We start from the raw sequence: 12,281 nt of genomic DNA on the forward strand, positions 1-12,281 counted from the left end.
TTCTGCTACCTTAATACTAAACCTATAAATGTAGGCTCATAGATCTATTTCCCCATCCTCATATAATATATTTGCATATGTACATGTCTTTATCTAGAGCTCTATAAATGCCGAAAAGGACATTTCTTATAGACTTTATGAAAGCAAGTGATTTGCTTCTAGAAGGACCCTGGGCTATAGGAAGTATTCCTGTTAGATCGACACAGATGACAAGCGACATGTGATTTTTGGTCCCAGTATAGATGGAGAGCTGATTATAAATTTCGTTATATTAGATCCTCATTGGCCTCTTCCATAAGATCTCTCTGAGATCGAAGAGATCGCTTGGAAAGGCCAGCCAGAAGCATACCATGTAATTCATAGCTTAGACTTTTACCATGAAAGTTGATTGCTCTGGAAGGCTAATCCAAGCTAAACACTGTTAGAAGAATCCAAGGTGTGTAACATACTGTGAATGTTTTCATTTGTAAAGGCAGTTGTTATTGTCCAAAGAAATTACTTATAACTTAAAGGGATCTGATTAACCTTTTTAACCACAAAGCTTAAAGAATATGCTAAGCAACCGTTTGTTAATTATGTTCCTTAAGAAAGTTGACTTCACTCAATAAAGTTGGTGAAAATTTGTATTTTAAATGCATTAATGCACATCAAAAGTACTCACAATGTTCCTTAGTTTTTCCAAGTGCCATTCTACTTCTTATGCTTTATATATGCCTCAATGAGGTCATGTCCAAGTTTTTATGAGTGTTTTTAAATTGTCTTTATTAGAGTAGAGGCCTTATGTTGGTAGCAGTTATTAAAAACTAGCATAGTACATAATTGTAGTTGGTGTTCAATGAAGTATTTTCTTAACTGTTTTCCTTCAAAAATTTTTTTTAACTGACTGTATCATAAGGTGCTGGAGAAATAAGTTGCTGTTATATTTGACTTCTGGGTTGAGTTTTTAAGACGTAATAGGTCCAGGGGAGAGATTGTAGGGAATGTTAGTATAAATTCATTTTTTTGTTGTTTCTGTTCATAGATTAAAAACCGTTTTAATGAATGGAGTGCTAAACGAAACTTAGTTTTTCATGTTTGCGTTTTTATATAGGGTGACATTTGTGATTCTCACTTTGTGAAGCTGCTTTTTGAAACACAGAAAATAGATATAGTACTGCATTTTGCTGCACAAACACATGTAGGTAAGCATTGATTGCTGGTACTTAATGACTACCCGTTTTCGTTCCAGTTAGCTTTAAATCAACACCAGACAGCTTTGACCAAGTAACTTGATGTACATCTTGGAAGGAAGACAACTGTGTTCTACCGGGAAAATAAGCCTGTGGTCTCAATAAACTTGCTTCCCTTTGGTTTACTTTTACTAATGAAGGCTGAAATGTAACTTCAAATGCCATCTTAAAACTTTTGAGTTTGACCAAATTCAGGATAATGATTCTTTTTATTTTTTAATTTTTTATTGTGATTTAGGTTTATAAAGCCGAACAGAAGTTTTACATTCAACGACGTATATGTACTTTATTTCAGTTCATCCATTCAGTCCCCCCATGTATTATCACTTACGTCACTCCCTCCGCGTGCTCCTTGTTTGCCCATTGCTCCTCCTCGTCGATCTCTCTGTCCGTGGATCAGTGCCACATTTTGATAGTAACTGGTTCCTTGTTCTAACGTGGGGGTGCGGTCAGTTCCAGACCTGCAGGGTAAGTAACTAAGGGCCACAGTCCAAGGGTTCTACCACTTTCTATTCGACCAGTAAGTCTGATCTCGTTGAGTTCTGTTAGACATTTTCCTCCTACTCTATTCGGATTCCTCTAATGTGAACCTTTTCAGAGCTGTTGGTGGTGGTTACTGGGTAGCGTTAGTTCTTCTTGCCTCTGGGTTGTGAAAACTGATGTTTGCAGAGCCCATTGGTCCATTAGAGTAATTGTTTCCATGTGTCTTTCAAGTGTGATCCTTCTTCCTCCAGAAGAATGTTGTTTTAAGACTCTAGTTGCTACTCAATCTAGTAGGATCGAGTAGAATATTGTCTTTCTGAAATATTAGACCAGTTGACCTTGATTTCCCCCAAGACTGCAGTCCTGGGCCCCCTTGCCCTGCAACTCATTGCTTCAGGGCATTTAGTTATATCAAAGAAATTTTCATAACTTTGTCCCTAGGATAGTGATTATTTCTGAAGAAGTGTAACTTTACCGTGTGTGTGTGTGTGTGTGTGTGTGTGTGTGTGTGTGTGTGTGTGTATTTTAAGCTGGGTGGTGGGTATACAGGTGAATCTTATATTATTTCTACCATTTTTTGAATCTGGGATATTTTACATTATTTTTCTAATGTTTTATGTTATGAAATATACATGAGTGCTTCAAAAAGTGTGTGGAAAAATTCCATTACCTTTTAATTCTATTTTTTCACTAACTTCTTGAAGTCCCTTGTATATTCAGAAGAGTTTAGAAGCGCAGACAAAAAATGATAATGCGAATACCCATGTAGCCATCATTTAAACCAGAGATTCTCAACTTATTTGACCTGCCACTCCCTTTTCAGAAAAAAATTACTCAGTGCCCCCTGTTCCCAATGAAAAACTTTTGTATTATAGCTCATAATCCAGGATTAAGTGTAGGTGTCTGCTTTTGTACCCCCTCAATCGTGCCAGAACCCCAGGGAGCAGTAGTGCCCACTCTGGGAAACACTGATTTAAACCAAAGAATCCTCTAAAGGAGTATTTTACTATCGCCTGTTTTTTGTTTGTGTGTTTTTACTATCGACTGATTTTAAATATAGTAGTTTTATTTCTGTATATGTATTCCTAAACACAATATATTGGCTTTGACTGTTTAAACTTTATAGAAATATTTATATTAGGAATTCTTATCTTGACATCTTTGTAGACTCATACAGATGGTTGGATGTATATATTATTTGTTTTCAGTGCCATTTAAAGAACATCTTACTGTCAGTGTCCATTTAGGTTGTTTGCACTTGGGAGCAATTTTGAACAATACATATATTCTATCAGATACATAAGTAAAGTATACTGTACATATCTTGGTACACATGGCTCTCCTTTTTGTCAGACATACATATGTAAGTAGGATTTTGAGACCTGGATGGCATACTGAGACATGTGGTGTGGCTAACTTGCTTTCCACAGCACTTGTCCCAGTTTCGCCCCCTTTGGGGAAAATGTGTGCGATTTCCTCAGGCTCCAGATTTCACCAAAGCCTCAGGGTCAGACGTTGACCTCTTTGCCAGTCTGAATGGTGTCTAGTGGGATTGAATTATTGTTTTGCATTTCCCTTTGGTTAATGCGGTGGGGTGTCTGATATTTAATACAGTTTCTCCAGCGTTTGTAGCCCTTTGCTAGGAAAAAAAACCCCAAAGTTTCATAGTTTTGTAAAATTTCAGAACATTTTACATTTTTACCTAGCATTTCTTTGTTCTTTCTCGAGTGAATGTGTTTCTTGCAAATTAGTGCTGATAGCTTCCTATCTCCTAAGACTTTACCTCAAGGAGCCCTGGTGGCACAGTGGCTAGCACTAAGTTGCTCACTGCGAGGTTGGTGGTTTGAGCCCTAGTAGCTCCAAAAGAGAAAGCTGTGATGTTCTCGTTCTGTAAAGATTTACAGCCTTGGCGACCGGTGTATTTTAAGATGAGGGAAATAATAAACTCAATGCACTGTATTCGATTCTGAAAATGTTTGCAGTTGTAATGTCTGAGGCTAATTGAATAGGGCTATTCTTAAACTTGTCTACACTGTTTACTTGTTTTGTCCCCTGAATGGATTGGTTTTCGCTCTTCTGTCTTTTTATTTAGATCTCTCCTTTGTCCGTGCCTTTGAGTTTACATATGTTAATGTTTACGGCACGCACGTTTTGGTGAGTGCTGCTTATGAAGCCAGAGTGGAGAAATTCATTTATGTCAGCACTGATGAAGTGTACGGAGGCAGTCTCGATGAGGTAAGCCTATTAGGAAATGTATGTTTCAGTCATTTTCCAGGTACCACGATAAAATCTGTTAATAAAATCTACTCTGGGTGTTTTTTTCGTCCTCTAAGAATAGATATATGCGTGAGAATCTGACAACTATTAATTCCATTGTTTTTTCTGTGCAAATATAATGATGCCTCTTTACATGGGGGGTAGCAGCCTCATCTTGGTACTGGTGTATTGACTGACAGTGTTTTTGCATGTTCAGTCTAACATGCTTGACGAACATCATCTCCATGGACCAAAGCCCAAGTAAGTTAGGCTGTGGTGCACTGTCCAGCGTGCTTGCTGCAACTGCTTACTTTTCTTGCCCACTGGCAATGTATTTTGGATGTTGAATGAGCCTGAAATTACTTTAAAAAAAAAATCATTTTTAAATACTGTGTTTTTATGTCCCACGGTCTCAAAAAATGGCTCCCTTTGGCAGGGTGCAGTTTTTAGAGTTCATATCTGTAGTTGCCTCAGTCTGTATTGTTTTGCTCTGTTTTTTACTCTTTTTACCAAATACATGTGCATAGTTTGACAAAATAAATGAAAATCATAAGATTTTAATGGGGCGGGCAGCAAAGGGGTTGGATATATAGTGACCCCCACTCCCCAGGGGGATGAGTAACAGAAAGGTGATGAAGGGAGACAACGGACAGTGTAAGACACAAAGTAACAACAATAATAATATAATTGACCAAGGATTCACGAGGGTGGAATGGTGGAGGGAGGAGGAAAAAGCTTATACCAAGGGCTCAAGCAGGAAGAAGTTGTTTTAGAAATGTTGGCAGCAACATATTTACAAGTGTGCTTAATACTATTGAAGATTTGTAAGCCCCTCAGTAAAATAATTAATAAAAAAATACTTCTGATGAATTAACAAAGCCTAATCACTTCTGTTTCCGAAAGAAGCGACCATTTTCAAATCTCTTTGCAATTCTTATCAGATACACTTCTTCCTCCTTTTTCTGCTTCAGATCCGATACAGTCGGTATAAGATCAGTCAGCTCGTGGCATTGCTCTGCTCAGGACTCGTCAGTCTGGAAGTGTGGCATGCTCTGCCGCCCTCTGGCCTTCTCGCTCATTTCTCCTTCACTGCTTTCTTGAGCATCCTGCTCCTCAGGCGCTGTACCTGCTGTTCCCTCTGCTTGTCCGTGCAGGTTGTTGTCAGGATGCAAGAAGTTCCTTCCTCCATGTGTGGTATTAAGGAAAATGTGAGGCACAGCACTGAGCTTCCATCCATGGTTTTTTAAATGTAGTGATTAACATTTCAACACATTATATGTTTTCTGATTTTTCTAGTTATCTTACATAACTCTTATTTATAAAATATGCCATTTTAAAATTAGGTATTTGATGAATCTTCACCCAAACAACCTACAAATCCTTATGCATCATCGAAAGCAGATGCTGAATGCTTTGTGCAGTCCTACTGGGAACGATATAAGGTAAGAGGGGAATTAAGAAACTTGGATTTTTTTTTAATTAGGTGTTAAAACTCCAAACCAGCATTAGCAGTTTTTTATTTTTAGCTTAAGAGATGTGAGAGGGCTTCAAAAAGTTCTTAAAACAATGGAATTAAAAGATGATGGGATTTTTCCACAAACTCTTTGAAGCCCCCTCCTATGTTGTGAAAGGTTAGGTGTTAAGGAATTTAAATAACTGATTTCACAAAGCAGGGCCTTCCTCCTTTTGTTCAGACCATCATTTAAGGGAACTATTAGTAGATACATTTCTCCTACTTCTGTAATCAGTAGAGTGTTAAAGCTACAAGAAGGAAAAACTGTCTTGGAATTTCCTGGTTCCCAGGAATTCTGTGAGTGGTGGCAAGCAGAAGGAGGAGGGTCCCCTTACTGCAGGGGACTCTTTACTGCGCGATTCTGTCTTCGTGGTTCCTCATAAACAGGAGGTGGACTTTCCTGGGGTGGCCATGTCCATGAGTCATAATTCATCAGCCTTCATTCCCTTTATTGTCTTTCCACTGATCTTCTGTTGGAGTTCCTTGGGGCTGGGTCAGTACTGCAAGCCAAGGAGTGAAGTGATATTCTCCTGCCCTTTTTGTTCTGGTGATTGGCCCATCTTCCTTTCACAGCAGCACTTGTTCCTAAGGGTTGGTACCTTGAAGCTTACATCTAACCAACCCTGTAATCTGAGAGCGGTGGTCTCTGAAATAATCAAGTGAAAGTATCCTCAATTTTCTGCTCCCAAACTCAGAAACCTGCCTCCATCTATATTCAGTATTCTCTGGGCCCAGTAGGAAGAATATTCTCCTTAGGGTTTTAGGAACCGCTGCTTTTATCAGAATCCTGCCTGGTCTTTCATTAGAAAATGTTCCCTTATTTCTGTCCTTAAGGCATGGAATTATTTAGGCAACGTCACCCGTAATTTTAAGTTCTTTTGCTCTTTAAGTTTCCAGTTGTCATCACAAGAAGCAGTAATGTTTATGGGCCACATCAGTATCCAGAAAAGGTACATTTTATTCCTTCATTCCCAGTTCTTTATTACTTTTTGTTCAAAATGATTTTTGTTGAATTTATTTATATGTGCTGAATAGACCCTGTGAAAATTTTGTAACATTTCGAATTTGAAGACTTAAGCTTCAGCCTCAACTTGACAACTCACTAAGTGGTGTGGCCGTCAGCCCTCTGACCTTGTCTTTAAATGGAGAGTACTGATCCTACTTAGAAAGGTATTGTGAGGTTCCCCTGAGAGGATGCATTTGACAATGCCTTGTGAACCTTACAATGCAGCAGGAGGTCACCACAACAACAAGACTCCCAGTTTGCCATCTGCCCTGTATCTCAGGGTGGACAGAAATGTAAACGCTAACAGTGTCCGACTCATCTTTATTGTTGTAGGCCTGAGTGTCTTCCAGAAAGTCCCAAGAGTGAGATTGAACAGTGGAGTTAGAAGCCTGAAAATGCCTGTGTAGTTAGTTCTGTATGGTCAAGCCTACTGCTGGCCAGAGATTATTTGCTCTCAGAGTGGATGCTTCCCTTTCTAACTGGTTGCCTAGCTCTAATAGCCAAAGGAAAGGACCCTGTCAGGCTCAGCTGTAGTCATAGCTACTGTGCATAGATTTGGGATTCTCTTTCAAAGGGTTTATTATAAACTTAGTAATTTATCGTGCCCTGATTAACATAACCTTAATCTGATTCTAGGGGCATTGAAATTCACTTGTCATTAATTCCACAAGCACTTTCTGAGTAGGTGCTAGATATAAAACTGTAAGTAAGTTATGGTTTCTGCCTTTTTGAAAGCAGTAATTGAGCTTTCTGATGAGAGCAAACTGTTCATGAACATTTTCTCAAGATTGTTTTACACTACTGTTATCATTTTACCTTCATATTTATCTACCTGAAGACTGGTTTGGTGAAATAGGACGGTATTGTATAGTTCTTTCACTTACCAAATAAAATAGAATTTTTTTCTTGTATGCCTAATGAAAAGAATTAGAATTTATCCATGTGTGTATTTCTTAATAATAAAAATAACCTTATGAGGAGTTCAGATTCATATTATTGTATGACTTTCCAAATCTGAAATGATATTTAAATATCCTTTTAGGTTATACCAAAATTTATATCTTTACTACAACACAACAGGAAATGGTATGTTATTTACCTCTGTCCTATATATTTTCTAATATGTTGATAGTATTTGGTGACTGTCTTGAAAATTATTAAGTCTTACAGTTAGAGGCCATAAATTGGGTGTGCCACCAAATATAAAAATTCCTCCTACATTCACTATACTAGCTTTTTAAATAATACATGTAATTCCATAACTTGTCTTTCTAATTTACTTCCTCTATTGTAGACTTTGAATTATAGCATCAGCATTCGGTATCTGTTTTATATAGAATTTTACTTTCTGGGAGAATTTATTTAATTCATAGATCTATAAATATTTCTTCAAATGAATTTCTGGGATGCAATTAGGAATAGGTGTTTCTCACAGATCACTTCAGTGTTTGCTGGTTTTTCCTAAGTAGCCTCCAGAGGCTTGGACTACATTCAAGAACTATGGGCAAAATTCAGACCAGTTCGTGGGCATTGTGTTTTCAATACAAGCCTTTTAGGGTCCCCGTGATCATTGCCATCTCTAGGGTTGTGCCCAGTCGCTGCGTCCCCTGGGTTTGATGCCAGTCCATTTCTTCCTTTAGCTGCATTCATGGGTCAGGACTCCAAACCAGGAATTTCCTCTATGCCGCTGACGTAGTAGAGGCATTCCTCACTGTCCTCAAGAAGGGGAAGCCAGGTGAAATTTATAACATTGGAACCAACTTTGAACTGTCAGTTGTCCAGCTTGCCAAAGAACTAATACAGCTGGTATGTATATATTTTGAGAGGGTGCCGTATTTTCAAAATGCTATTAATTGAGTCAAAATAAGCAGTTTATAACAACCTAAAGCAGGGAATAAATGAAATTCATCATTGACCTCATATGTAGAAAATGGTATGTCCTAGAATCAAGGAACATATACTAAGGAACATGATATAAAATAATTATAGTAGCAAGTGTAGATGTGTATTACTTGGCCATCAATTAGAGATCTCAAAATTTAGTAGTAAGAGTGCATAATAACCAAAAGCCAAAAAATGTTATGTCTCCCATAGTTTATAAAATGTGTATTCTATTAGAACTTCAGATGGAATTTGAGTAATAAAATACAGAAAGTCTTATTAAGGTGTTATCTTTATAGCCATTCCTCCACCTTTAAGGAGGTTGTTTTCTTCTTCATTAAATAAATGCTATTACTGTTCTCTAGTCTCATCTTATCGTTTGACTCTAAAATCTTACTTATTTTGACAGATCAAAGAAACCAATTCAGAGTCTGAAATGGAAAACTGGGTAGATTATGTTCATGATAGGTGAGTAACTGGTTTTACAACTTCCTGAGAAGATTGTGAAATCTCAGGCACTTTTTCCAAGTCTGATGTTTCCTCTGGTTTTAGAATAGGAATGATAATATGTGACTTCCAAAAGTCTTTTAAGGATTCACTATAACATGTGGAAAATGCTTGATGCAGGGCCTAGTCCATGTAGGTATGTGTGTTCATTCATCCGCCAGACGTTTGATGAGTGCCTCTGAGCCAGGCCCCAATGCCTGCCGAGAGGGCGACTGAAATCAACAAGTGTAGACCACAGAAGGGATTAGACTTCTGAAATTGGGATGATTGTTCCATAAAAATGATTCTATTTTCAAGTTTTCTGCAATGAGCATGTCATTAGCCCCCCCCCCTTTTTAAAGAAGAATATTTAAAATATGGCAAAGATGCAAAGGCACCTTGTGTTACTATTTAAGTTTGTAAGTATGTTTTCACAATGTCATTTAAACTCTGTTTTATTTTTGAAGACCTACAAATGACATGAGATATCCGATGAAGTCAGAAAAAATACATGGCTTAGGATGGAGACCGAAAGTGCCTTGGAAAGATGGCATCAAGAAAACAAGTATGTTACGGATCGGTTCGCTTTGTGTGGAGGGCTGTTTTCAGAAACATTGAAGGGAACAGTCACTCATTGTTAGAATGCTACGTAAATACCACAGACTACCTTGAATCATTTTCACTTTTCCATTGGTCACATTTAGTGTATGTTTCCTTCTTAATCATGTTACCTAAGCATCTGGAATTTCCAAGCCTAATTTTTGACCACTCTTCTTGTGCTATTAGCATATACCAAGTACCTGTTTCATAGATTCTGAGGTGTACCTCTCCCCCGACCCCCACCCCACTTTTTCACATCCCTGAAAGGTACATGCTTTATACTCACTGGTGTCTTAAAATTATTGGCCGTTTTTTTCTTTCCTCATTGGTGTCAGAAATATATCAAAAGCATCTTCAATTTAGAACTTGGATAATTATAGTCACTAAATGTCTTGAGATTTTTGGTGTTAAAAAAAAAAAAGAAACATCGATTATTTGCAGGAAAAACTGTTCAAATGATGTGTATGGGTTGCATTTTATGTGTGTGTTTTATATTAAAGCTTTAGTTAGAAATGTACTCATGAGAAAATTTTCTACCAAATGTAAAAAACAAGTTTTGATTCATACATTGAAACATTTGTACAGTTTAAAAATGCAACTCAAAGATAACTTTAAACTGTCAGTTTTCAGCTAAAAACTTTGCTGATAGCTTAGCAACCTAAGCTATTGAGCTGACATGTTAATAAAAAGAAGTGCTCATCATTTCACGGACCTCTGATAATGGTGCTACCATATTTACATGAGCAAGATGCCATAAAAGCTGTGCTATAAAACCTTCAAAACAGTGCTAATGCTGTAGTGCAAATTCTTCCTTCTTTCAGGTGATAAGAAAGTCTTCTGATCGGCATCACTGTGTAGGTCAAATCCAATTGTCCTTGTCACTAGGCAACTCTGGTCTGCTGATGAGCCCTTTTTCTCTGACAGGAGCTCCTGAAAGTTCACCGACTGTGTTTAGTTTTCATGTATTCTTTGTGTTTTTGTCATGACAGTTGAGTGGTACCGAGAGAATTTTCACAACTGGAAGAATGCAGAAAAGGCACTAGAACCCTTCCCAGTACAATCAACTATTCTGTAATCTGGAGAGATTTGTGGGGAGAAAGAAGAAAATTACCCTACCTCGACAAGTAATAAGAAATCAAGAGACCAAATGAAAATCTCCTCTTCTCATTTGGAATTAGATTCCTGACCTACAGTGTAACATTCAGACACAAACTCCTTCAGTATTTGGAAGCTTTGGTATTGGAAATGTCCTGTACCAGCACAGGACTTAAGTATGAAAATCCTTTCAGGAACCTAGTAGAAAGACAACGCCTTACAGCTGGGTTGCGTATGACGTGCTGGTTCTGAGAACAGAGGTCAGGGCTCTGGGAGGATGACTGCATTTTATCCTGTTGAACTCAAGCTGCTTCCAAGCCTTTCCCACCGCCTGCGAAGTTCCCATTTTTAAGCAATATAGGATGAGCTTTATGCCCAATTACCTTTTTTTTTTTAAGTTATGTTGTTCTAGAATTGTTTTCAAAATGGAATTAAATGGTAGCAAGGCTAGCACTTTTTAACGTTTGATATTTTTGTAAAATTAAGTGAACTTTTTTTAAGTGAATGTCAAGTTTTTGTATTTTTATAATCATTGTGGGAATATATATATATAAATGACTATTGAAATTTTCTCATGTACTTACTGTTCAAAATTTTATTTATAAAATTGCCTCTATTTTAATGTATTTAATATGCAGTGTGGCTTTTTTTAGTAATGTATTCTGCTTATCATGCTGCTGAAAATAAAATACTGGATTCCATATGTTTTTAATCGTTGCCTTAAAACCTCCTACTTGAAAATACAACTGATTGAAAGTTGAGTTATGGAGGAAAAGTGAAGGATTGTGCCCAGTTTTCTGACCTTAGTGCATGGGTGATGACGACTTGTTTTCTCTGCAGTAACTGAGTCATTAACTGAGAGGTTTGAGTAGGATAAGATTTTTGAAATCTGTAGCTTTTCTCTAACAGTACTCAATAACTTTATTTTTAAATCACTTTATTGGGGGCTCATACAACTCCTAGCACAATCCATCCATCCACCCATGTGTCAAACACATTTGAGTGTCCAATAACTTTAAATGTGAATGAAGAAAATAGCAGATAGATTGAACCAAGACCAGGCATTGTATAAATAAGGCAAGACAGGAAGCTAAAGGGTTGAGGGGAAGAAAAGAATTTAATTGATGTTCCATAAGTCTTCAATATTACATTGAACTTCCAGTTATCTTTAGTTCAGTAAATGGGACTTGAAAATCATTCTTGATACCTTCCTCTTTTTCATTTCTCTCTCTTCCTACTACATTCCCCCCATGCATTCTGGTACCACTTGTTACATGTTTAAAGAATGCGTTGTATGAGATGCCCACACTGCTCCTAATTAGTTGCCAGTTTCCTTTAGTGAAATGAGAACTTAACTTTCTTGTATATCCTCAACATTTCCTCCCAATCTTCCTAAAACAGCAAGATCACAAATTTTATATTTGCATACTTAAATTATTAAAATTACTTTTTTTTTCAGTATAGAGGCAAGATTTGTAATTTTTAATCTTGTAAAATTTTTTTCTTGAGTTAGTAATCATGTTTTTTTATTTTTAGTTTTCTAGTAAACACTCAATATTCTATTGATTTTAATTTCCAAGAATACTTTCCTCTGCTTTTTGTTCCCATCTGCACCCTTTGAAAAATAAAATACTTTATTCTTATATGATGGTTCTTATATTTTATCTGAGGATTACGGGGTTTTTTCCCCTCCTGGTTCCCTGCATCATATCTGTTTCAGTTTATTCCTTTT

General features: G+C 37.1%; 1 protein-coding gene across 1 annotated transcript in view; it reads left to right on the forward strand.

Moving 5' to 3' along the window:
* Positions 1–12,046, forward strand: part of TGDS (TDP-glucose 4,6-dehydratase) — a 16,729-nt gene extending 4,683 nt beyond the window's left edge. The window contains exons 4-12 of the mRNA XM_004709772.2: positions 1,091–1,181; positions 3,805–3,947; positions 5,312–5,410; positions 6,372–6,431; positions 7,530–7,573; positions 8,128–8,293; positions 8,778–8,836; positions 9,322–9,419; positions 10,444–12,046. Of these exons, the coding sequence (XP_004709829.1) occupies positions 1,091–1,181; positions 3,805–3,947; positions 5,312–5,410; positions 6,372–6,431; positions 7,530–7,573; positions 8,128–8,293; positions 8,778–8,836; positions 9,322–9,419; positions 10,444–10,529 (846 nt within the window). The 3' untranslated portion in view covers positions 10,530–12,046. The remainder of the gene's footprint in view (positions 1–1,090; positions 1,182–3,804; positions 3,948–5,311; positions 5,411–6,371; positions 6,432–7,529; positions 7,574–8,127; positions 8,294–8,777; positions 8,837–9,321; positions 9,420–10,443) is intronic.
* The last annotated feature ends 235 nt before the right edge of the window (positions 12,047–12,281 follow it).

This window comes from Echinops telfairi, unplaced genomic scaffold, assembly GCF_000313985.2.
Source record: "Echinops telfairi isolate 266 unplaced genomic scaffold, ASM31398v2 ScPeMD7_7405;HRSCAF=8443, whole genome shotgun sequence".
In the NCBI taxonomy this organism is placed as follows: Eukaryota; Metazoa; Chordata; class Mammalia; order Afrosoricida; family Tenrecidae; genus Echinops; species Echinops telfairi.